Genomic DNA, 27304 nt, shown 5'->3' on the forward strand with positions numbered 1-27304 from the left:
AAATGGCTCCATTTCCTTTCTATAAATAGAAAGTTCACCACATCCTTCACATTTACTCCTTTCATCTTCTTCCCTCTACATTTTTTCTTTAATTCCAATTACACTTTTTAAGTTCTTACCAATCTTCAGCTTCATGGATGCACTAGAAAAGTTTGAGCAGCAGCAAATTGAATATATTACTCATGTTTTCATGCTCGTTAGTTTTATTATCGTAATATTGTTGATGTGGCATATAGTCCTATCTAATATCTAGATCTGTATTTTGTTTTCCCATTATCATTATGGTGTGTTTTCACATCCCTGTACGTTGTTACAACTTATTGTGAGATTCTATTTACGTATTCCTTACACTACGTCTAGAGATCTTGTTAAAACAAAAATAGGGAAGAGTGCGCCACTCCTTGTAGTCGCATGCCCTATTCTTTCCCCACCACACTACATCCACTTTTGCACCTTGTTTAATTGATTTATGAATGTACAAGTTGGTCAAACTACCCTGTGCAACCTTCTCTCGTATATTCTATCTCTTCCCACGTCTGAGTCACAGTCTCAGGGATCTGACTTTAAACAATCTTTTGGGCAAGTACCTTGATAGAATTATTTTAGAAGATACACGTGGTCTAACTACCCTGTGACACCTCGATCCGTATTTTCTGAACTTTCGGATTGGTGCCTATTTATAGCTAGGCTAGACACCTCTAAAATCTAGTCATCCCTTTTTCATTGAATTATCATCAACACTCCATTCCTTCCATCTTCAATGGCCCTCACTCGAATTTCGTGCCCGAGCAAAACTTTATGGAAAATTTTCAGATCAATCTATTTCAACCATATTTTGACATTGAAATTTTACATCAAGGATGGTTCCCTCTATTACATCATAAGGAGGCACTTTATTCCAGAGAATTGGTTCTACATTTCTATACACACAGTTATTTCCAAAACGGGAAATTATTTGTCCGTCCAACAGATGCGAGAGCGAATTGAATCTGGAAATCATCTCCGAAGTCCTTCAAATTCCCATAACGAACCCTGGGGTACTCCTTCAGGATTCACCATTCGACAATATAAGGCATCATCTAATGTTTGCAACTATCTTTTATGGCAAATACAACCAGAAAAACCGCATTGTTTATCAGCGATCCTTGCAAAATAACCAATTATCTGTGATCCAATGGCTAGCCCATAATGTGCTCGGCACATCTAAGACTTCCAAAATAACAAAACCCCTCCTCCATCTACTCTGGGTCCTATAGACTAAAATCAATGATTTTTGCATAATTCAATTTCTCTGAAAGCGATCGCACGTGCCAGGAAAAAGTCAGCTCCTTTACCAACCATTGTGACACTTATTATGGTGCGTTGGGGTTTTCCTATTACTGCTCCTACTAGCTATCTCAAAATAGCTAACATTCTCACCATTCACTCAGTCTATATGAACGGTTTTTGAACTCCCGACATTGCAAAGAACCATGTCGATGCAGAAACCGGCGAAGCTTTTTCCTCTGCCAACATCTTCGCTGACAATGCAATACACAATGTATTTAATCCTATGGAAGGCCTTCATTTAATTCACCAAGGACTAATGACATTATACAAACATCACAACATTATCATCACTAATCTTCCTGAATTTTACGACCTTTAGACAATGCACGACGAGGAACAAGCACAATTCTTGCACAGCCACAACCAGTTATTGGCAAATCACAATCTTATAATGGACAACCAATCCGAGATTACCAGACACAGAGTGCCTTGTTGCACGGATTGACTTCATCAAGAATCTTATAAATGGATTTCTCCCACCTAAGGATTCTCGCCGTTACCTGGGCCATGACACAAATTAAATTTTGAAAATTTCCGTTAGAATTTTTGTTCTTTTTCGTTTTCCATTTTTTAGTTTTTCCTTTAGTAACCCTAATTAAGTGTAGTGTAATTTTCCTGTTGTAATCAATGTCATTTGTTTTTACTCAATCAGTTCCATCATATTCTAAAAATTGGTTTATCTTTGTCTACAGGTGGTGTCTTTCATCACACGTCTTCTGCATCTCCAATAATGGAACCTCCAAAGATCATCCCTGAACAAACCTTCCAGGCTTTGTTGGATTCTCCTTCGTATGGACTTCATTTCAGAGACTTTATCACCCAAGCCGGTTGGTCCTCCCTCGTTCTGCAACCTGAGCAGACATACTCTCCACGTTTAGCAGCTTATTTTTATGATCATATGGAGGATACAACAACATTTAATGGTGCACGTGGTTTCATTTTGAACGGATTTGTAATCCGTATGGGTAACACCAGACATCTCTTTTACGAGCCAACAGTTTCTATGACTTTGGACCTTCCCTATCACGAGCCCACCCCCACCATTCAATACATCATACATAACTCCTTTAACTACTTTTGGGAAGATTTCGCCGGCCTCTACGGCGATGGCCTCACACGTGTCTTTGAATGTAAAGAACCTGGCCGATGGCCGGACAAAATAATTCCCCTAGCAAGTATGACAATGAATGTTGGGACTACCATGTTGTTTATCCTGTATGCACAAAAATGTGTACCTATGTCTATGCAATTGATTTTAGAGTCGCCACTAACTTTATTAAGAAAAAGTTGAGTAAAACCTGTGTGAAGGACTATCCCTCAAAACTAGATGATTATTGGGTTTGGGAGTCAAGGTACGATGTGAGAAGGTGTTAGGCACCCACGCTCACCTGGTAAAACCAGCCTTTACTTCTATTGAGATGTAATGTTTGAGATAGGTGAATAAAGAAAGCTTGAAATTTTATTACCATGTTGGATGATCTTCGCTAAATTATTTAAAGCTAATAACTATATACTATAATAAGACTAAAAAATAATTCTAATATGCAATGCTAAATGAAGATAAAAGAGAGATATCACCTTGTTTGGAATGTTGCCTCATACTTGATTGTAGATTGATTGATTGCTTGTTGATGGATGATGATGATGAACTTGATCTTGAATTGACAACTTTGATGATTGAAACAGGTGATTTGGGAGAAGAAACAACTTTTGGTGAAATGGGGTTCCTACTCAGGATTGAACTAGGAGAAAATATGGCTAAAATGAAGAACTAGAAAGAAAAATGAAGAACATTGAAGAAAAGAAGACTACTATGCTATTAACTCTGAATAACTAGATGAAGATCTTTAGCTCTGAATAACTAGTTCCAAATTATTAGCTCTGAATAACTAGCTCTAGATCCTGAGCTCTGAAAAACTAGTTCCAGATTATTAGCTCCGAATAACTATCTCCAGATGTTTTTTTATGGGTGAATGAGACCCCTATTTATAGTGTTTGGGTGTGGATTTCAATATGGTAATGAGTTTGATCCAATGGCTGAGTATTGATCAAGAAAAATTTAATGGCTTGATATCTTTCTGGATGCACCTCCTAAATCTTGCCCTTGATTCAAGAGGTGGAAAGAGAGGTGTGATCTTGGCCCTTGATTTCTAGGTTTTGTAGATGGATTAGGGGAAAAAAACAAACCCTAGACGTCCTCAATATTCCCACAGTCTTGAGTTTCCAAACATGGCTCCAAAATGGCATATTCTCTAAAATATTTTTGATTTTAAGGATCAAATCAAACAAATAAGGAAGGTTCTCTAGGGTTTTGGAGGCTTGAGAATAGTCTAGAAACCTTAATGAAAAGTTCCAACACGAGCTTGATCCACAGCCCATGAGCACATGTCCAAATCCAACCAAAAAGGCCCATTTTGACCATTTTTTCAATGCTGCAAATTCCCTTTGACCGGGTCAAAATTAGGCAAACTCTTCTTCACAGAAATTGATCTTTAATCCATTAGGAAGGCCCATGAACTCTTAAAAATACCCTTGGGTAAAATATTACTCCAAATATATATTGCACTGAACAGTGCGCACAACGAGCTAAAACAGGATAAGCAAGATTAGGGTTTTTTAAATCCAAAAGAGATCTAGGCAAGCTTGTACTCATTTCGAAGGATTTTTCATGGGAAATTCAAATATGAAATAATCTCATCCAAAAAAAGAGTGGAAAATTTTAAATTTTGGCTCCAAAGGGTTATAGGGGCATTTTGGTCATTTTCAGCTTGAAATTCAGAATGCAACAAAACTTCATCCATAGCTAGAACATGATGAAAAGAGTCTAGAGACGCTAATAGAAGATGAAAAGAAAGAAGTTTGATGTAGAAATGAAGACTCTAGAATGCAAATTACCTTATATAATCAAATTTAATTCAAGGCAAAATCGTAAATGAATCATGCCTAGGGTGTAAAAATGGGGTGTCTACAATTACTTAAAAAAACCAAAAAAAACAAAAACAAAAACAACTTGTTAAAGTTAAGTGTAATGGTAAACGAAAATAACATGCAAAAATACAATGACATACATCAATTGACAAACAAATATATTAATATAGTCACATTAGGTCAACATTCAGTGCCAATTAAAGAATTAGTCTCAATTTCTAGGGTTTCCTTGTAAACAATTAGGGTTCGGTCCCACCACATAAATTAAAAATTAGACTCAAAATTTGAAGTGTAATGCATGCCTTTAAAAACAAGTTTTCAACATGCACAAACATGCAGAAGAAGGATGCAAACAATTAAACTTCATTAAACAATTAGAGTACTTACATAACAACATAATACAAGGTGAGATTTGTTTGCATCGTATCTTCGTCGTATTCTGCTTCCAAGAGGTAGCATTCACTTTATTTAGTAAAACCCGATCATGTTCAATTCGTAATAATTTAATAAAATAGAGATTGTGGGAGTGAAGTGACGTGAACGAAGGAAAACGCTAATTAGATCCATCAATTTCTTGTGTTTGTGTTAGATTTCTCAAGATATGTGTGAGATAGACGGCATGAGATTAAAGCACTAGAAGCATGACACGTGTGGAACCAAATACTAATTCTAAATGCTCACGTGCAATGCACACTGAAGGGTATCATGGGAATTTGAGAAATATATTGAGACTCCTCACGACCAAACTTGTCTATAGACGGAATTATGACCAATCCCTAATTACACATTATTTAGTCCTGAATGTCTAATTCCCTATTATCAACTAGGACCAATACCTAAAAAACCCATAAGATAATCTTACTGACAGTAACAAAGGTGGTCTTCCATATTGTTGAAGATTTGAACTGCCCTTGGAGAATCTGAGTCTAGTCCAACTTGTTTGTAGTTCATCCGAATACATCCCTGCATACGCACATGGATGGCTTTGGTTTTGTCTAACGGGTCGGATTTGGTTTTGGTGGGTGGTTACCCATCTAGGGGTGATAAAAGGGTTGGGCAGGTTGGGCTAGCCCGGCACTCAAACCATAAAAGCCCTCATGATTGAGGGTCGGGTCAGCCAGCCCCAATTTTGTATTGAGGGCCGGGTCGAGTAGGGTCAAGCATGAAAACTCAAGCCCTTAACCCGCCCCTCGACCCTCATTTTTTAGGGCCAAATGAGGGCCAGGTTGGGCCTGGTCTAATTATATTTTACTAGTTTATTTTATTTTTGTGATTTTTTATTTATTTTTATCATACTTTGATTATGTATATCAATTTTAACTAAGTGTACAAAACTAATTCTTATGCTTTTAGAAAAACAACAAAAAAAAGATAGAGATGGTGGAAGAGATGATACTCTTAAAACATTTATATTTTTAAAACATTTATATTTTTGATTGATATACCTATCATTCAATCAATTATGATATGTTATGTTATGTTCTAATTTATCCCCTTAAAAACTAATGGTGGAAGATAATTATGTATAATACCCAAAATATAAAACAGCATGAGGGCTTAATCGGGCCGGGGCCTCACCAAATCTCTCAATGAACCTAAGGTCTAACCCACCCCTTATAAGCATGAGGGTCGGGCCGGCCGGCCTCTCAAATCTATGAGGGCCAACTTTTGAAGGCTTGAGTATACAATTTTGAGGGCTGGGTCAGGACGGGTTGAAGGCCTGACTGCCTTAGGGCCATATTATCACCCCTACCGGCCCCATCATGCCATCACCCAGTTTGGAATCCAACCCATTGCCAAGGCAAACTACCGCCGTGTCCCACAGTCACAGTCCCATAGGCCATATTCCTCCCAAACCCCAACATCCAACACTGAGGAATACGAAGAGATGATCAACATAAATGAAAAGAAGCATTCATAGGATTTCTACTTTCTAGAGAGAAGAGAGATTGTCAGCATTAATTGTGTAGGGGCGAAACAGGTATGGATTTTAAGAATTCGAACTTTTGCCACTCAAGAAAACAATCTATGTAATTTTAAGTTATTTGAAGATGAAGAGCTTAAAGTCATCCAATTTAAGACAAAGAAGATGTACCGTTGTTGCAGTGGAGTTGACAGACTTAGTACTTTACCAGATGCACTAGTCCATCACATTCTCTCTTTCTTCGACATGAAAGTCATTGTTCAAACTAGCCTTCTCTGTAAAAGATGGAAGAATCTGTGGAATTCAGTTCCCAATCTGAACTTCCATCTTGGTTTCCTCCCTAGAATTGGGAAGAAAAAGAAACTAATCCACTTTATGAATTTTGTGGATCGTGTTTTTATTCTCCGCGATTCTAATATAGACATGTTTAATCTCGAATGTCGCGAGATTCTTGATGTAAATCGTATAACGTCATGGATAATTGGGGCCGTAGGGCAACATGCTCAGGAACTTAATGCAAAATCAAATACTAGTGAGCCTCTGGAATTGCCATACAACCTATTTACTTCAAATATTAAGGCTATGAAGCTTAGAAGTTATGGCAATATGCGGTTGCCAAGTTCCATGTCTACATCTGAGCGGATTCAAAGTTTGTATTTGTATGGAGTTCAACTTCCGAATGGGAATTCCAATGGAGAGCTTGTATTGAGTTGCTTAGTATTGGAGACTTTGGTTATGAGCAGCTGTGATCTTAAAGATATTAAGGTTCTCACTGTATCTGCTCCTCTACTTGAGAATTTGGAACTAAGCTATCTACGAACTAATAAAGATGGCTCTTCTAAATTTAACACCTGTAACCCAAATCTTAAATCATTCACGTTTGTAAGTACCGAGTACATGGATTGTTGTTTGGAGAACCTATCCTCTCTAGTTAGTGCAAACATTGATATATGTGTGGAAGGATTAAAGCACCACATGGGAAAAGAAGCGTGTGCCAAGTTTTTTATTGAAGTCCTAAGTGGGATTACGAATGTGAAATCTCTGACGCTGCAGACTTTATCTGTTGAGGTATGTTTGTTTTCTGCATTTTAGTTTTTGTCATAATTTTATTTTCCATGTGGTAGCTTTTTGGCATTGGCCAAGATCTGGTTAAGGAGAAAACCCAAGCATGCTCCTCATACTGAATCCATATTGGTTGTGCTAGTTTGCATGTAAAGGTTTCCATGTAAACTTGAGTTAGATTCTAGTGGTTTCGAATAAAATTGTGTGTTGTTGTGTAGTTTGTAGGTGTTTCCCCGCTAAAAAGATAACGAAAAGGTCGCAAATGTGGAGAAAACCTTGAAACAACCATGTTCTTCTTCAAAACCGTTCTTATACTAGCTAAAGTTTACATGGAACTTTTTACCTGCAAACAAGCACAGCCATTACGTACAAAAGACGTGGTTTATTCTTTATTGTTCAAATAGCTCCTTATGTTTCCCAAATCCAAAAAACATTATGCAAAATGGATGTTAAAAATCAAAACTTGGCATCTCCTACGTGTTTGGTGCAAACAATGAGTTTGTGAAAAATGATTCTATTGTGTCCCTCCCTTCTTTTAAAGTTATTATGTTTCTATTGGAAAGAGTAGGAGAGTGTGATGGTCATTACTCTTATTATTACTAGTATAACTTCTAACAGTGGGGAGTGAGTGGAGAAGGGGGAAAGTGGAGAGTGAGCGAGGGAGAGGGAGAGGAGGCAGAGAGGGAGTGAAGGGAAGAGATATTTGAGGACAGTCAAACGAAAACCGGGTCATTTGACATTTTGGGGCACTTGGAAAAAGTTGAGCCAAGATCGTTCGCTCCGCTCACTCCATTATAACTAGTATACTGCATGGCAGTGGGGAGTGAGCGGAGCTGCGGGGGGAGAGAGAGTTGGGTGATGCGGGGGAGAGAGAGAGATGGGGTGAAGGAGAAAGGGTATTGGGGCTTAAGAAAAATGAGAGAGAAGGTGAGGACAGATGATTTAAACCAACCAAGTTGGTTTTGTCCCATAGCTCCTTTTTACTTAAGATCGTTAAGCTCCGCTCACTCGATTATTATAATTATTATTTTTGTTATTAAGTTAGTTAGTTTTGAATTGGAATGCCTTGTAAATATTAAGGAGAAAAACCGGAGTTAAGCTCTTGGTCATAGTATGATTTGGGTGAACCTTGCAATCAAGTAATAGCTATAAGGTTGACTTTGAAAACTCTCTGTGATGCGCAAAATATGGTGCAGAGTGCTGATTTATTGTTTCTGAACATTCCATTTGTCAATTTTCAGTTCTGTTATTCAGTTCCCTTTATTTCGTTTTTGGTTATAGGCATAAAAATTGCTTGTAAATAGCATGTGAATAATTTAATCCAGCAATAAAGTTTGTGTCTCTTTCATCAACAAGTATATGCTTGCCAATTGTTATTTTTCGCGTGATTATTATTGGACTTTGTATAGACCCCCCACTTTGTGGCTCATTAAGCCCACGGATCCAGCCCAAGGGTTTAATCCTAGCTACACCCAATAACTGGTCTATGTAAGAATATGTCCAGGTTCATTATTGTAGAAAGATAAGGATAGAAGTTCAAAGAGATAACAATTTTTTTGACAAACAAATATAGTTCTCTGAGGACTCAGTCTCTACCAATTCATAAAAAACATTATCTCTCACAATAAGGAACTACGTTGAAACTTGATATCTAGAGAAGAGATCTGGGGTACATAGGCAACCATTCTTTGGTTCTGTTTCATCTCCCCCAACATCAAATTTCTCTGTTTCTTAGTGCGTTCTTTACCATTGTTCTCGTTGTGTTGAAGCAGATTACTGCCGAAACATAATTGGCGCCGTCTGTGGATTTTTTAGAATCTATTATCACGTAAAGCAATCAAGATAGTAAGCACAAGAAGCAAACCGAACTATCAACATATTCCTCCTGCCAATAGGAATCGCAACTCTCGAAATTTAACTCGGCCAATGCAAGAACCGTTGAACAATCAAGTTACTCCTAGTGGTAGGATTAATTTTCAGCATCCAACTGCAGCACCGCCGCCGCCACCGCCACCACCCCTAACAGTCTTGCAATAAGAAAACCTACAAGTAGGTAATTCTCTACGTGGTCCGCCGTCCGTATATGTTGATCCTTCAGTTGATATGGATATGGACGTGGACATTACTCTCACACCAACTAACGGGCGGTGATGGTAATGACCAATACACCCGAATACTGATTTGGCGTGAGTTATGACGAGTCAACATTTTGAATAGAAACTTGAGAAGGAAGCTCACAAAGAGACAAAGGCCGGTGGACCATGTTGTCAATTCAACTACATCAAGGCAACCACGCAGGGATGTAGGCTATTCCAACGTATGGGACTGTCTTGAAGATCTACTTCTAGTCCCTAGCAACGTGCTACTTCTCAAGCACAATCAACAGTGCACGCTCTAAGATTAATAACCCTATTACCCAAACTTATGGGGAGATTCAGATTGGTAGGGATAACTACTACTCTAGACATGTCTCATCGTAGACAAGAGCAACAAAACATGGAGGAGCGGTATAATTATATCGACCATCCTGCCAAGGGTGACTACTGGCCTAGACAGGTTGGTTACAGGAATAGAGAAAGACAATCAACGGTCGGAGCTAATTGTGCGTACCGCCAAAGATCTCTAACTCCAATAAGAGACAATGGAAGGCATCTTTCTCCACATGGGCACGACCAAGGGCATCTAGCTATTCGAGCAAATACTTTAACTCTGATGGAACAACAATTGAAATAATTGATTGCAAAAGAACTTAATGATAGAGAGTCAAGGGATGTCAGAATTTAAAATTTGATGGTCAAGGAAGGGTACTTGATAAGTTATGAAAAAACGTCATCCCAGACAGATTTGACCTGACAAGGAAGACCGACATCCCAGACAAGTCCGACCTGACAGGGAAGGCCGACCTCGCTGATTTGAGGAAAATCGTCATCCTAGACAGATCCGACCAGACAGGGAAAGAAGGTGTCACAAAAGAAAGTATAAAGAAGACCATCAACCTAAACCAAATGGACCTGACAGGGAAGGCCGACCTCGCAGATTTGAGAAAAATCGTCATCCTAGAAAGGTCCGACCAGACAGGGAAAGAAGGTGTCACGGAAGAAAGTATAAGAAAGACCGTCATCCCAAACCGGACCGACCTGACAGGGAAGGCCGACCTCGCAGATTTGAGAAAAATTGTCATTCCCGACAGGTCTGACCAGACAGGGAAAGAAGGCGTCACGGAAAAAAAATATAAGGAAGTCCAATATCCCAAACGAGACCGACTTGACAGGGAAGGACGACCTCGTTGACCTGAGAAAAATTGCCATCCTAGACAGGTCTGATCCGATAGGGAAGGAAGGTGTCACAGAAGCAACTAGAGGGAAAACCACGAACCCAGACAAGCTATCGGCTTAGATAGGCTGGTTACACACAAAGAAAAAGACAATCTCCAGTCGGATCTGAAAATGTGTACCACCTAAAATCTCCAACTCTTGTAAGAGATAATGACAGGTGTCATCCTCCACATAGGCTCGACCGGGGGCGTCTGTTTGTTTAAATCTTCTTGATGAAATGGATTTCACTCCACTTAACACAAAGTCCCTTTGATGTAATTTCCCCAAATAATGGTCACGGGCATGAAGAGCTTTGTCGTTTCTCAAGGGGAATTGAGTAAAGGAGTTACTGTAATTTTGCAGGCTTATAGTACAACGCCAAAGTATTTAACTGCGTTATCACCTTTCAACCTTGAATATGGTGCTGAATCAATTTCATCCACATAGCTGATTTCCAGTACATCTCGATGGTTGCTATTGAAACAGACTCAAACAACATTTTTTACCATACCGTTACAAAGTTCTTTTACATTTTTACATGTTATCCATCAATAAAGACATTCAATTTCCATTCTCATATGTTTGGTTGTCATTTATTACATTACTCTATTCTTCTGTACTCCTCCTTTCAACAATATTGTTATTCATTAGCATTAATTCCAAAGAGGTCATCCATATTATGCCTTCTTCAGTCCAAGTATGTCGCATTCATGCCTGCTGGAAGGAAATCCGAGTCAATAAGATGGTTATTCTTGCTCGGTGCGGTTATTGGAATACTCTCAAATTTTAATATCCGTGTGAATTCCACTACTAAGGCAACGGCGTTGTGTTTGGTCCAAGTGCAAGAATGACAACCTTGCACCTACAGAAAATTCCAGACCTTGCCTAACGTTCGGTACAAATATTTTGACACCTAAATAGCTAGGTTCATTGAGGGCGATCATGACCCTTTTGCCTTTCAATCACACTTTCTCCAATGGATTTTATATTGGGGGCATCTGCTTTCCCCTTATTATATCGCTATCATATTTTTCTATACATACTACGTATCGAAATGCAGCAAAGAACGCAAGATCAAAAGTAAGATGATATATTATTATCAAATTATTGCCGACAATGCATGTTCATTCAAGGTTGGTATTATTTTTACTATATTTATTTCAAAATCAACTGTCTATTAAGTTTCCTCTGGAAAAGGCACACCTTTCGGAGCAACTTTAACAATTTCCATATACATTAGATATAATTTATTATAGGTATTCTTTCTCTCTTTATTTTCTTCCAGAACATCTGCCTTTTGCATAACTGCTTGCATCCTCTCCATCTCCTTATTTCCTATCTCTAGGGAAGCTTGTGTTAACAATTTCTTGTTTTCCACATTCTCTTTCTTAGCAGCACTTAATTATTTTTCTAACTCCAACACTTTTGCAGTCATCTTTTTATTTTCTTCTTCCGGCGTTTTCACCTGGGCTTTCAAATCTTCTAATTCTTCGGTCCTTACAGTGACATTCCGCTCCTGTTCTTCCATCTCATTTAATTCTTCCATTATTCTCACTACCTGAAACATTAACATAACCTTAAAACGCATGTTACAGTTAAATAAATAAACAAATAGAACAAATAGAACAAATAATTTACCTTGTTTCTTTTCTCCCGTTGCATGCTAGTTGTCACTTGGATTAAATTGTTGGATTCACCTTACGTTTTGTGATTTTCCTTCAGTGCTAAAATGCCAACTCCAACCTGTACAGTATCATCTTTCTTCTCTAAATTTTTAGCCACAGTTTTCTCCTTTTCTTTTATGCTCTCTTCTCTCCCATAACCATCTTCTAAAAATTTATAGGTTTCACCATCGTCCTTCAACGGTAACTCATAATCTTTTCTTCTTAACGTTCTCATCTTTTTTGAAGTATTCACCCCTTCCTCTGTATCACTATTACTAGCTTCATCTTCTACGATTATTCTCTTATTCCTAATAATATTGTTTTGGTCTTTGATCTTATTTTGTCTAATTAATTGTCTACTCATAACTTCAAATTCTTTAGTTTGCTTTTTCTCCACACTTTTTTTATTATTTTTCCTCCCTACAACTTTACAACTCTTATCTTCATCATCTCCTTCAACACTTCCTTCTTCTTCTCCCTCATCACTTTTTCTTCACTCTCTTACCCTTCACTCTCATCCTCTTTTTCCGCCTCTTCCTCCACCTCACATAGGAAATCCACAATATCATCTAGGAAACTTAGGTCAAATACTTCAGATGGTATTTTCCCATGGAAGTAAAATTTTAAGTTATCCTATGTTTTGCTATCCATGTCTACCATATCAATCGGTGGATTTTCCTCTACAAATACCACCAACAACAGAAACACAATTAGTAATGAAGTTATTGCAAAATCTTCCTTTCTTAACACAAACATAGTATCACCTATACGTAAACACAATACAGTTTTTTACCAGTAAAATTGTTTGGAACGTCCCTTCCTGTCGTGTTCCACTTCCCTCGTATGGGATTCGGATAATCTTCCGATCCCAATGCTTGTAGCTATCTAGAAGACCACTAAACCTCACCCTTCTATTTTTAAAGTGCACGCCGAGCATTATGAAATTGTCTTTCGGAGTGACACGAGGCCTTGCAATTGCGTAAAGCTCTTGACACCCAAATCTTCGTTTGTACCGTAATTGTAATCTTCGCATCCTTGAGACTATTAACCAAAACAGAACTGACATCTGTGCAGGTATAACATGCCACCATTCTAAGATCCTTGCAACAGTATTATCTAAGGGAAATTTCAAACCATATGATAATTGGTGCCATGTTGCTACTACTTCCACTACACCAGATTTTTAAAAAAAAGACAAAGCTACCGATACTTTTGTTTTGTCTTTTTGTGAGTACGCCCACGACGTGTCGTTGAACTCCCCTAAGCGTCGGATCACATTATCACAACCCATAGAAAATAACCTGTTTCATTCTCTCTCACCAAAATAAGAAAAAACTTGTTTCGTTCTCTCTAACCTATTTTTCACTCTCAAAATAAGAAAAATCACTCTCAAAAACCACTCTCAAAATCTTCATAATATTTGATCGATCTTCAAATCGCTATCTTCAGCAAATCTACAATCTCTTCAGGTAATTTCAATTATTTTTTTATCAAATCTACAATCTCTTTATCAGATCTAAAGCGATTTCGTTTAGATTTTAAGGTTTTTTAAAGATTAATTCATATAATCTTTAAACATGTAATCAGATTCGAAATTAGTTAAACAGAGTAGTATTGTAATCAGGTTCAAAATTAGTGCTTTAATTAGTGATTCATATTCTGTTTAACGGGGCTGGAGAATTGTGACATTATGGAAATATCGACAAGCATTTGTCCAGAGAACACTATAAAGGTTTGTACAAGTGATTTGGTGAAAGAGCTAAAGATTGACAATTATGAAAAGTCAAAGGCAGCATCAATTGTTGTTGGTAGTTCAAATAGAACGGAAGGAGTTGATGGTTTAGGCGTAGGTGGCAAAATATATACAATATATCGGTGGATCTCGGAAATATGAATTCATGATAAAAATGTGTTACATACAAAGAGAAGCCCGATTGAAGCGATTCGCACATCCGGTTTTCTCGGCTTTTTTTCAAGAATTCGATATTTGAGAAGGGGTCGATTGTGATAGGTTTGGCCCCACATCCATGCGACAGAACGATGGGAAGGAAGCTTGTGTCACTGTGCAGTCTGTGAATTGCAATGTTGAGAATGTTTCTGGATCTTGTCCGGTTACTCCAGTAATCCATGTAGTAATTACTAAACTTGCAACTTTACGAGGTCAAGCGCCCTTTTTATATATCATATTTACTAAAAACAGTTGTAATCTACAACCATTAATGTAGGTTTACCAAATTTCATTTTATTTCATACTGTTCTAAAGTACTTTATTTTTTTGCATTCTATAACAAATAGTGTTCATTTTGATTGTTTTTTTTTTCCCAGCAAAAATTTTGGCCAGAGATTGTACTGGACATTTGGAATCAGAATGAAATTAATTTTGACAATGTAAAGTACCTGAAGTTGAGCAAATAGGGTAAAAAAACAAAAGGCGATATTGGTGCAGCGGCTAAGTTGTTAGAGAGCTTCCCTAATCTAGAAACTCTTGCCTTTGACAAGACATTGACTGAGGTATTTTACTCAATATCTGTATATATATATATATATATATATATATATATATATAACTTTCATTACATGGAATAAGTATGGTACCATATGGCATGATATACTAAATCCTGAAGCCATTATTGGTGTCATTGATTTCAATGATGTTAAATTTGAAATGAACAAGCGATTTATGTTCTTATTTGTATTGTTCTTATGTATGATCGGCGGTCGGTAGCCTACATAGCTTCTTTAATTGGCTGAAAATTGCTGCGTAAAATTGGTTTTGTTATTGTTCCTGGTTAAATATGTAAATCTTGCATATTGAACTAATTCACGTACAACTTGGATCTTAGGAGGTCATGAACAACTTGGATTTGTTTTTCGTTTTACGCCAAAGATTTGGCGGAACTAGAAATGGAACTCTTCAACCGGGATCCATGTAAAACTCACAATGTAAAAGTACACGAAGTTCAACAATTTGCATATGAGAATGAAATGTGATATTAGCGGAGTGGCGAAGTTATTAAAGAGCTTTCATTATTTAGGCATTCTTAGCTCTGACAGGACATGGACTAAGGTAATTATTAAAAGGGCGCTTTATTTGTCACAAATTAGTAATCCATGGAGCACCATTTCCTCATTTGTGACAGCTAGGAGAACTTTCAGTAATTACTATTTCTGTAGCTTAGTCTTCTTTCCTAATGAAGAGGCCATTAGATATCTTTGCTGGAAAACGAAAGAAAATTGATCGGGTTAATGAAAAATGAATGAAAATCCTTATCCTTTACCAGTAAAGATTTCCACCATAATCAAGTCTCAATGACACGAGACTTGACGGGTTTGAGTCGTGTTTTTCTAGGTCAGTTGTCTAAGTTATGTTCTCTAGTACTCACTCTGTCTAAAATAGATACAATTTGTGAAGAAAAGGAAAATGATAACTTGCTGATAATGTCAGTTCTACCTTACCGTAAAGTAAAGTTCGTAGATGTTGAAAAATTGTTAGTGTAACTATTTTGTTTGTCGTGTATTTTCAGAATAGGTAATGGCATATGCTGTTTAGCCGACTTGGGTTTACTTTATTTTGATGTTTTGACATGTTTTATTAGTTTCCATGCACTTAACTGAGGATTTTTGAATGAGCATGCGAAAATTTCATGAGTTTTTGTGAGTTTAAATGGATAATGAAGACTTATTATTTTGTTTTTAGTTATTGATTGTTCATAATGTTGTGAAATAATATGTACTTATCTACATATTGCATTAAGTAGGGATGAGTTTGTCACGCCCGCATTGAGAGAGTGGATGAAGGAATCAGTGGGGAGTGATGCATATCTAGATGGAATCGAATCATTCCTTGAATTCATGAGGGATAGTTTAGGAAAAGGAACTTGGTCTTCTTGAATTCATGAGTAATGTGCAATACGAACAAGTACATAGATGGGTGTTGTAGTGCTCAAAACTTTCTATTCCATGGCAAAAGTAAGTCTACTCTTGTCATGTTTATAATATTATATATGAGACTGTGAAACTCTAAAGACCTATTTAACTTGTCTCTTATGTCATTTCATTGTAGGAAATACCAAATATACTTGCAAAGATTTAAACCGAGTGGTCGTAAGAGAAAAGGAAACACCGAAACACCAATGAGTTTTATTCCTTGGTTAAGGGAACAAGTATAATTTCAGTACCTTAGTAATCACTTAGAGTAACACGTAGGATCATGTAGTTCTTGCAGAATAATATTAGCTTTTGTGGATTTTTTGACAGCTACAAAATGAAGAGGTTTCTCCCATCAAGAGACTTCTTTGATGGTCCCAAATTCCAAACGATTTAGGTATAACACATACCAAGCCAATGGATATGTGTTTTCTACTGCTGAATGGGACACTAACAAGACAATTCAGAATTCTGGAATTAAAATGAATGCGATGACTAACTTTCATGCAAGTGCAAAGGATAAGAAGCTCGTGTCTGATGATACTACTTATTATGGGATCATTAGACAAATTCTCGAACTCGACTACTTTGATTTCACTATAAGCTGTTTTTGTTGTGATTGGGTTCGTGTGGAAGATAAAGTGAATGGATGTTACAACGATCCGGATATTAATTTAACATTCGTGGATTTGAGCAAGTTTAAAGGAAGTTGAAGATTGTAGATGAGCCTTTTATTCTTGCTTCACAAGCATCCACGTGTTTTTTATTGCAAAAAGACCTAACGAGGGAGTGGTTGGAATGTCGTGTTACATGCTCCAAAGAGAATGACTAGAGACATGGATCGTATGAAAACCCTTTAGTTTTGAGTCAAGATTGTAACGAGACACTTTTGAGTTCATTAGTGTAAGAAGATAAATTATTGATGTTCACTAAGGTACTTGGTCTACTGATCCCGTTCATGGACCCGCTGTAATGGTTCTTTTTTACTATTTATTTATTGAATGGGTAATTGTTTTTATATTTCTATTGTTTGTTTTCCATGAGAAACCCAACTACTCACAATACACTTTCACCTAAATATTTATGTGCATTTGCTAATTCCAGATATGTACTTCTTATGTCTAAAATCTTAGTGACTTGATTTGTCACATGCTGATTTGGTTTTTTATATCAGCTTGTCTGAGGCAGAATTTGGCAGTGTTATTGAAGCGTCTGTTACTTTATATTTGTTCCATACGCTACAATTTGCATTCTAAGTTTTGGATTGCGTATCTGGGGCCTTTGTATGCTTTTGTATTGGCAGTGTATTAGGTGTTAATATTGTTTTATGTTCGTATGTTCGGCACTGCTTGTGTATGTATAATTCTTGACTATGTGTATGTACCATATTGAGATATGGTATTGTTTATCGCGGTGTTTTGCCTGATAATAGTATAGTTGCTATGAAGAATTTGCTAAATAATAGGTACTTCTGCTTGAATTATATGCATTTATATTTGGTGTTTTGATAAGAATTTGAGCTGTAGTGTAATTTTGAAGAAAACCCAAGTTGGTATTGGGAATGGATATATTGGCATTGACTGTTATTGGAGTTTTTAGCATGAACTTATAATTCAGTTGATTGGGGTTTTGTTTTGATCAAGGGGGCAAGCTGAGAGAGAGTTTAAGGTTGAAGTTGAAGCAATTGAAGTGTTAGGCATAAGAATCTAGTGAGGTTACTTGGCTCTTGTCTTTGAAGGAGCTCCTAGGTACATTATTATGTTACTCAATGTCATTGCAGATCTCACATTTTCAGATCTTGGTAGTGTGCTAGGTAGAGTAGTTTGTTTCTTTTGTTTTTGATGCATCGTGCTCAAAGAGAGCTAGTCATAATGTTAGATTGGCTTCAACCGCAACGAGAAAGGGCATTATTTGATGTACTTGTTTGATTCTCTCTTAGGATGCTTGTTTATGAGTATGTAGACAATGGAAATTTGTACTCATATTATAGGTGTTTATAAGTAATACATACTGCTTGTGTATGTATAATTCTTGACGAGTTCTGGTAAGTCGGGTGTGGCTTAACTAATAAAGTTCTTCTTAGTTAAATCTGATTGCATGTATGTTATGGATGATATACTTAAATTTGATTGCATGTATGGCATTATTTGCAGGTCAAGTATAGTGCTTTTCTTCCAGCTGTGTTGGGGTTTCTGCTATGTGTGTATTTGTTGAAATCCATAGGATCGGATATGTTGAGACAAGAGAGCACAGAGGTACTTTCTTTTACATACATAAAATTTTAGTTTGTTAATGGTTTTCGCCTCTTGATCTATCTTTTATCCTATTAAGAGCTCAAAGCAAGCGGGAAAAGAGGGCTAGGAAGACAATGTTATCGCGTGAGGTGTGATGGCTAGAGATCTCAACGGTGGCATACATATTTCTGATTCAGGTACAAAGTTTAAATCTAATGAAGGGTTGGCAATTATAGGCACTCTATTTACTCAATACTAAGTTCTCTAGTCCTTTTATACTTGCAGACTCGAGGCCTTCCTTAGTATCCCGTTTTTTTTAGCATCTTGGGCGTAGGGATTTCCTTGCAACACAAATAAGAAAAACATTATAATCTATTAAATGTATTGCACTTGTACCTGATATCATAACTTTTCTTGATTCCAGGATCATCATCTAGTGATTCCCAAGTTTCTGGAGGTGGAGGTTCTTGTGGTACATATAGTATTTGTTCAGTAATTTTATTTGTTGATAGTTATTCTTTTATATATTCCCATTGACATATTTTTGCCTTTTCAGTAATTTTATTATTTATTTTTATTTTATAGTCTCTTCCAAGGGAAAGAAGAAAGTTGAATTTGACTCTGACGGACAGCCTGTTGGAGACGGTTCAGAAGGATTTTCTAGTTTGCTTGGTGGGACAACAAAGACACATTGTCCTATCTCTTATGAGAGTTTCAAAAATGTGCCTTGTCTAACAAAAAACATAATCTGGAGCAGCGTTGTGGTTAGTCTTATGCTCTTATCCATTATGGTTCTTTCTCTCTTTTTTTAGTATGAGTCATGCATGGCTTGAAAGACCCTGGATATCTAGTGTATTCTTTGGATACAATTCTTCGATGTATGAACGTAAGTACAATTGTGTTGAACTGTTGACGACCCAAGTGTGCAAGTTTGATGCTGAGTTTTTTTGGGTTTTTAGCAATTGATATTGCACACTGCGCCTGCTTTTTAAAGAGCCTAAAACTTTGAGTAGTTTATGCAGTTATGCAAACTACGCAAGACACCTAGAAGCCGTTTTCCATGATTTTTGGCACGAAGTTCACTGGTTTCTTGTGCAATTGCATACTCTGTATGTATCATTTTAGCCTTTTAGGTGTAGTATCGATGTCTATTTAAGACCCACTGTTACCCAAAATATTTGTACACCATGTATGATCCACATGCCACTAAATATCCACATTCCACTGAATATTTAAGGTCAGGTGCGATTAGGTACTAACTCGCCTCGGTCTCGTCCATATTCATTGTTAGTCATATTTTATAATGAACTAACACTTAATAACTCTTTAAGAGATTAAAATATCCATATTAGGTTATGTTTGAGCATTCATTTGAATTGGTTGCAGACCTGATCTAATGCAATTGATATAAATTCTCATTTTATCAATTGTGAAATATTCTGTTCAGTATTATGTATTGTGGATTGTCTTTTATTAATATTAGATTCTTATACATAAAGAATACAATGTGGATGATGCATACAAAAAGATAAATCTGAAGAAGGTCGCCAAAAGCTTTAGGGAGTTTAAGCATCGTCTCCGCGTGAAGTACTATGACAAGTATGACAATGACGTCGATAGGAAAAGGGCGCCCTAACAGGAGTGAAATTGGAAGAATGGGAAAAATTCGTGGATAATGAATCTAAACCTTTGAGAAAACTCATGCGGACAAAGGGCAAGGTGGCTAGAGAAGCTGTGAAGGCTTTACATACATCAGGTAGAAGGGGAGCAGCAAGGACAGTCCATGATATGGTACTAATCTACCTTTTCAATTGTTAATTTTATTCATAACACCATATTTACTTCTAACAGAGTTGGTAATGTTTTGTAGAAATCAAAAAATCCGAATGTTAAAGTGACTAGAACGGATTCATATATGGCTATCCATACTCACAAGGATGGCTCTTTTATTGTGCCAGAAAGGATGGTGAGTTTGACTGCCTATTTTCATGAATGAAGAATCTGACCGCCGCCTATTTTCTGTTCTCTTTTATATACTGCTTCTGAAATTTATTAAATGTCTAATATGTTGTCATGATAGGAAAGAATCAAGGCTATAATTGAGGATGACCCTGCTAGCGTAAACTTGGACCTAGACCATGATCCAGTTGCTCTCAAGTGTGTGGCCCCGATAAATTTGGTCGAGTCTTTGGGTATGAGTGTTGGCATATCAAAGACAGCCCTTGCATCATCAGCTCCTGCTAAAGAGCAGCTTTGCCAACAAAAGCAACAACACTCAATGCTCGAAGAGCGGTTTGGAAGTTTGGAGCGACAAATGGTCACCCTCACCAAGATCTTGCTAGAGACAAGAGAAGAAGTGGCAGGTCAACAATCACATAAAAGGATCGTTGCAAATTCATCAGCGACGTCAAATGTATGATTTGAATGTGAGACATTGTGCCTAGGGGATTAAGCTAATTTATGAGATAACTAAATGGTGGTTTTGTCTTTGTTAACTTATTGCTTGTAGGCGAGGGATCCAACACGCTCACAATCACATGGTGATTCTTCTAGAGGGATGGAATTATGTGAATTGATTAACATGCATCGAGAAGTTGTTGCCAAGGGAAGGGCAACAAGGGCAAATATCATTCTTGATGCAACTCTGGATACCCCAATGGACATTTACAACGTCCGTGTATGCCTTGCCATTGACCGCACTGAGCGCTTATTTGGATCCAAAAGAACATTCGGGGAGCTACACCTTCCTACAAAAAATCAAATGGCGAAGGATTTTACTCGTTTTTCTTTAGGTACGGTATTCTATTTGTCTGTGTTATCATTTCTTTACTTCTTGTCTTTACTTCTTGTGTTTGTGTGCGTATGACTTGGCTTTATTTCTTGTGTGTGAGTATGACTTGTCTTTAGAAAAGTGATGATTTTAGGATAAGTGTGATTTTCGGCCAAGTATATATACTTGCTTAGAATGACTAGTTATGGCCAAGTCTATATACTGCTTCTAGTTTAGCTTTTTTTTTTTAAGTTGAATATAATGGCATACATTTTTTATGGTACGGAAGGTTTTTATGGTATGAATATAATCAGCTCAATTTCCACTCCAATTGACTTCATTTATGTAATGCTGGTTTCTTTCTCAGCAAAAAACCATACTTTCTAAGCTCAATTCTACTAACAAATACCTCACATTTGGTACTAAAGCGATTACTGCAGTTGTGGGAACTTAGTTTTTTTTTCAAGAAATTAGAGTTTGGGCAGTGAGATTTTTTAGTTTTAAGACTTGGGGTTTGATAAAGTTTGGATATTTATCTGAGAATCAGTGGTAGTGTTATGAGAATATCGAACATTTATGGTCTCGTTCCAGGGGAGGACAGTTTGTTTGCAAATCGCGGTTCTTCGTCGTCTTTGGATGCATTTAAGTCCGGAGACAAACATACCCGGCTATGTATCCTAAAACCTTTTCTTTTTAGAGACAAGGCAAGCGTAAGAAATATGTAGGTATTCGGCTAAGGAGAGGATTGCAAATTATGAACAACTTCTTAAAAGAGTGAAGATAGTTTTCGGAGGAGGGATGTTGAATCGAGCAATTACTTTATGCTTCCTTGGTTGTTGGTCTGATTTTGCAAAAAAAGATCTTTGAAATACGCCACATGGTCTTGTCAAGTTTAGGATCGTGCCATGTTTTGGAGGTATTGTTACTATCTCATGCAAGAGGTTTATGGCTTTTAGAGTAGCAGACGTTAACACAAAATAGTAGAATAAAATATGTCGTAAAGTAAAAAACGCTGAGTTTGCATATTCTGTTTCAAATATAAGTAAATTACAAGATGCATGATACTAAGAAATACATCTTGGTGCGCTATTTCGTTCGAATTTGTTGATTCTACTCTTCTGTATTCATCAATGGTATCTGCATTAGAGTAATCTACTTTTAGTTGAGCTGAAATTCATTATGGTTATTAGAAGTATTTGACAAGTCCTTGATCACTGCACAATATTGACTAAGAACTTTTCTTAATCTATTTGATGTCTATCGGGTAAAAGCATCAATTTTCACTGCTGGGCTGCTTTTCGAGTTATGCGTGGATTTTGCATATATATCTTTTGGAGGTGCTTATCAACATGGTGTCCTCTTCAAAAACTTCTATAACTGTCAAGCTAGCATGTGTGAAAGCTTTTGCTAAACCTGGGAATCTCGTTTACCCTTGCTAAAGTTTGGATAAAGTTTGGAATATCCTCAACTTGAATATGTTATGAGAATCAGTGGTAGTGTTAGTGGGTTGTAAAAGTACTAAAAAGAAGGCTGCGATTGTTTGTTAGTAGGAATTTGAGTAACTTCTTGATGGGAACCTTTACTGTTGCTATTAGGTTGAAAACGAGCTGAGTAGGCTATAAAATTGTTTCTATTAGCCATTTGATGATGGATGAGGACTGGGCTTTGTCTATTCGCACACTTCAAAAGGCACAAGTATCACATTTATTATTGATGCTATTAATGCTACTAACTGTAGGGGCATTTTTTGGCCCTGATTCAGCCTTTAAAAAAAAAAAAAAAAAAAAAAAAACACTTGTCAAGTGCTGTAGAAAAAAAAAGACTGCAAAAAAAACGGGTCACCTTACGACACCCAAAAGTGTCTTTTTTCAACAGATATGGTGTAGTGTTCATCTTTTTTGGTCTTTTGTAAAACACTTTTCACACTGTCCAGATTGAGTTCTTGTAATGCATAACGTTTCTTCATCTCCATTATTGGAGTCTTCCTTGGTTGACCTCGTATGTATAGAGTACCCTTTGTCTTGATCCATCTTCGTTGAAGTTGAAATTTCGCCATTACTATTTCAAATTTTCGCTTCCAACAGATAATACTAATAATCTTTCTCACCGGTTTTGTTCTCAGTTTTATTCTCTTTCTTTCTATTTTATTTGTTTCTCCAACCCCATCTGTAAGGGTAGAGTTTGAGCCAAGGGCTCGGAGCTCGGCTTGGGCTTGGCTCATTTAAGCTCGGCTCGAGCTCGCTTATTTAACTATATGAGCTGAGCTCGAGCTCAAATTAAAGCTCGTGTAACAAATGAGCTTGATGAAGCTCGGCTCGTTTAGCTCAAATAGCATATTTATAGTGTAAAATAACGGGCGGTTCGGGCTCGGCTCGTTTAAACTCGGTTCGAGCTCGCTTGTTTACTATATGAGCCGAGCTCGAGCTCAATTTAAAACTCGTGTAATTAGCGAGCCAAGCTTGAGCACGATAAAACTCGGCTTGTTTAGCTCAAATTCCACCCTTACCCATCTGGCGCGTTGTATTTATTGTGGCTTTTGGTTTTTCTGTTTAACAAGGATTCTAATTACAATTCCCTTGTGCATTAGGATTCTTGACGTTGAACACCGCCTATCATAAGTTTCCAACCTTGTTTTAATTGCCCTTCCACAATGTTTTGACTCGGCATGGATATATGGATAGGTGATTCCATTGGGCACTCATCAAATTGGATTGGGCAACCCCTCAAAAAAAAGAAATTTTACAAATTTTCCATATTACAAGTTTGCCATCAAAGCCCAAGCCCAGCAACCAATTCAACCGGTATCGCCAAAACGAACCCTCCGGGTCATTTCTATTTACACTCAAACGACACGACCATGTCGTCTGAGTGTACACTCAAACGACTTGTCCAAGTCATTTCTGTTTACACTCAAACGACACGTAAACAGAAACGACATGACCATGTCGTTTGAGTGTGTAAAAACGACTTGGCCAAGTCGTTTGAGTGTACACTTTCACGCGACATGACCATGTCGTTTGAGTGTTACTTTGAGTTTGAGTTACACTCAAACTACATGGCCAAGTCGTTTGAGTGTATACTCAAGCGATATGGACAAGTCGTTTGAGTGTTACTCACACTAACACTTGAAACTTCGTGTCCATGTCGTTTGAGTTTACACTCAAACTTCACATGCCATGTCGTTTGAGTGTGCACTCAAACTACATGACCAAGTCGTTTGAGTGTATACTCAAGCGACATGGCGGCGTAGTTTCGAGTGTTACTCAGTGTTACTCTGGCGGCCATGTCGTTTGAGTAACACTCAAACTCTCTGGCGGTCATGTAGTTTGAGTGTATATACTCAAAACTAGACGGCGTGGTTAGTGTACACTCAAACGACATGGCGGCGTAGTTTGAGTACACTCAAACAACATGGTGAGTAACAGTGTTAGTCAAACACTCAAACGGGTTCATGTAGTTTGAGTATACACTCAAACGACATGGGCGCAGTAGTTTGAGTTAATGCGGCTCAAAGCGACATGGCGTAGTTTGAGTGTACACTCAAACTATATGGCAGCGTAGTTTGAGTGTACACTCAAAGCGACATGGCCAGCGAACGATATGGCGGCGTAGTTTGTGTGTTAGTGTGAGTAACACTCAAGCGACTTGTCCATGTAGGTTTTGAGTATACACTCAAGCGACTTGGACATGTAATTTGAGTATACACTCAAGCGACTTGGTCGCGTGTTTGAGTGTACACTCAAACGGCGATGGACATCGCACTCAAAGCGATTTCAATTGAATTAGAAAAATTGAAATCCGATTTAAAAATTGGGTTAGAAACAACACAATTACATCAATAAAACTACATGCACTCTGCACTCTTTTATCTGTTATGACATAGTATCTTTATAACCAAGTTAAAACATGTAATCAAACATGCTATAAAATCTAAAATAATAATTTGTTTTATATCTAAACTTGTTATTATTATTATTTTTCAATTGTGAATCATAAACTAGTTTGGGGTTTAGAGTTCAGGAGTTCAAGGTTTAGAAATTTCGTACCAACATATTTCACTTAATTATTTGAAATAATAATTTGTTTTATATCTAAACTTGTTATTTTTTATTTTATTTTTAAAATTGTGAATCATAAACTAGGTTGAGATTTAGGGTTTAGAGTTGTTTACAAATTTCGTGCTAACATATTTTACTTAATTATTCAAAATAATAATTTGTTTTATTTATAAACTTATTATTTATTATTTTCTTTTTCAAATTTTGAATCATAAACTAGTTTGGGGGTTTAGGGTTTCGGGTTTAGGGTTTACAAATTTCGTACCGACATAAAAAAAAATTTAATTTCAAACATATTTCACTAAATTATCCAAATCTAAAATAATAATTTGTTTTATATCTAAACTTGTTATTTTCCATTTTTTTTTTTTATTCAATTGTAAATAATAAACTAGTTTGGGGGTTTACAAATATATTTCACTCAATTATTGAAATATATCAAAATTTCAAATATATATAGAATACTCATTCACTTTCGGTTTAGAGTTTAGGGTTTATATAGAATACTCAAGTTTCTCTACATACTCAAGTTTTCTACACACTCAAGTTTCTCTAAATGGAACATGAAGATGAAGAAGAAGTATTTGAGGTAATGTTTGAGGTACAACAACAAATTAGAGAAGAACAACAAATTAGAGAAGGAGAAAATAGAAGATATGTTGAAAGTGAAGAAGTGGAACAAAATGTTGAAGGTCAAGGTGAAGAATTTGAAGATCGACAAAGTCGAGCAAATGATATTCGAGAAATGCGTCGACGACAAAATGCAAACCTAAATAATGAGGTAACACTTGATTAAAATGAATACAAAACACTTGATTGATTGAATGAATGAATGAATGGATGCAAAATGAATGAATGCAAAACCCGAGCCCAAACGACATGGGGGTCGTTTGGGAACACTATCAAAAGCGACATAGGCACATAGTTTGAGAACACTACCGAACGACATGGCGGTGTAGTTTGAGAACACTACTGAGCGACATGGCGGGTCGTTTCATTACACTATAGCACTACATGGCGGATTCGTTTCATTACACTTTATAGAACTACATGGCGGGTCGTTTGGACTCTTGATGAAACTACATGGTGGGTCGTTTGGACTAAATGTAATTAAAAGTTTTTTTTTTTGTGACTTTGAAACTAAATGCAAATTGTTTGAGACTCTTGTTTTATTCTTCTATATGTAGAATTCTTTGCGCTATCCGGGAACCGATCTTACGCAAACTTCGAATGATGTGGATTGTCAACCGATTTTAAGTGATACAACAGAAATTTTTACTCGGAAGAGGTATGATTGAGTAGGCATTGATTTCATTTTTTTTTTAAATTTTCTAAATATAATTTTATTAGTGTATTAATAATAGTTGTTGTTTTTATGTGTTTAGGTCTTTCATACACGTGGCGAGGCAATCGATTGGGCAACGCTAGAGGAAGACAAGTTAATGTTGTTGTGGTCATTTAAAAGTCGAGTGTGCCAAAGGAAACCCGAGTAGCAAGATTGAATTTGGCTTGCGAGTGCTCGGGTGTGTATTGGTCACACAAGAAGGAAGAAGAAGAAGGCTAATAAGAGAAGGTCGGGAACCAAGAAATCGGGATGTCCATTTAAGTTAAAAGGTGTTTTCAACGCCGCCTTTGTCGATAGTTGGAAAAATTGTCGATTCTTAATGGTGTTCACAACCATCCATTGGCGAAGACCCTTGAAAGACATGCATTTGCTACTTTCGACTAACCGTTCGAGTTAAAGTATTTGTCGAGATGAGTAAGTGTGGAATAAAACCTAAACAAATATTGGATTCCATCAAGAATAGGTATCATGATAACATCTCTAGTATATCCCAAGTCTACACTGCAAGGCAGAAGGTGAGGAAATTGGATATGAACGGTCTCACACAATTACAGAGATTGCGTGAGTTGTTAGCAAAAGAACATTATTTTGAGGAGTTGAGACAGGATGAGAATACCGAGGAGATAACGGGATTGTTATGGGCCCATCGAGGAAGGTGTTAAGTTGGCTCGGACTTTTCAACAGTTTTTCATGTTAGATGCCACCTACAAAACTAACAGGTATCGGTGGCCTTTCGTACAGTTTGTTGG

At 37.0% G+C, this 27304-nt stretch overlaps 1 protein-coding gene across 4 annotated transcripts; it reads left to right on the forward strand.

Moving 5' to 3' along the window:
- The first annotated feature begins 6044 nt into the window (after nucleotides 1-6044).
- Nucleotides 6045-20563, forward strand: LOC147487598 (F-box protein At3g03040-like). Of its 4 annotated transcripts, XM_086574896.1 has the most exons (8): nucleotides 6045-6637; nucleotides 6689-7249; nucleotides 14547-14732; nucleotides 18807-18854; nucleotides 18968-19146; nucleotides 19866-20173; nucleotides 20253-20348; nucleotides 20463-20563. In XM_086574896.1, exons 1-3 carry the CDS (start codon nucleotides 6347-6349, stop codon nucleotides 14634-14636), a joined length of 942 nt encoding a protein of 313 aa, XP_086431022.1. In that variant the 5' UTR covers nucleotides 6045-6346; the 3' UTR covers nucleotides 14637-14732; nucleotides 18807-18854; nucleotides 18968-19146; nucleotides 19866-20173; nucleotides 20253-20348; nucleotides 20463-20563. The 4 variants fall into 4 exon arrangements, with proteins under 4 accessions (XP_086431022.1, XP_086431020.1, XP_086431021.1 ...); XM_086574894.1 differs by lacking the exons at nucleotides 18807-18854; nucleotides 18968-19146; nucleotides 19866-20173; nucleotides 20253-20348; nucleotides 20463-20563 and adding an exon at nucleotides 17792-17872 and having other exon boundaries at nucleotides 6045-7249; XM_086574895.1 differs by lacking the exons at nucleotides 18807-18854; nucleotides 18968-19146; nucleotides 19866-20173; nucleotides 20253-20348; nucleotides 20463-20563 and adding an exon at nucleotides 16479-16740 and having other exon boundaries at nucleotides 6045-7249.
- Nucleotides 20564-27304: the final 6741 nt, after the last annotated feature.

The sequence above is a fragment of the Coptis chinensis genome, chromosome 7 (genome assembly GCF_015680905.1).
Source record: "Coptis chinensis isolate HL-2020 chromosome 7, ASM1568090v1, whole genome shotgun sequence".
Lineage (NCBI taxonomy): Eukaryota > Viridiplantae > Streptophyta > Magnoliopsida > Ranunculales > Ranunculaceae > Coptis > Coptis chinensis.

What these genes read in the sequence shown, in the direction of transcription:
- LOC147487598 (XM_086574894.1), top strand. Translation starts at nt 6,347, where the DNA reads ATGTACCGTTGTTGCAGTGGAGTTGACAGACTTAGTACTTTACCAGAT. An exon ending in TGCAGACTTTATCTGTTGAG is followed by an intron (nt 7,250 to 14,546) that starts GTATGTTTGTTT and finishes TTTTTTTCCCAG; the next exon opens with CAAAAATTTTGGCCAGAGAT.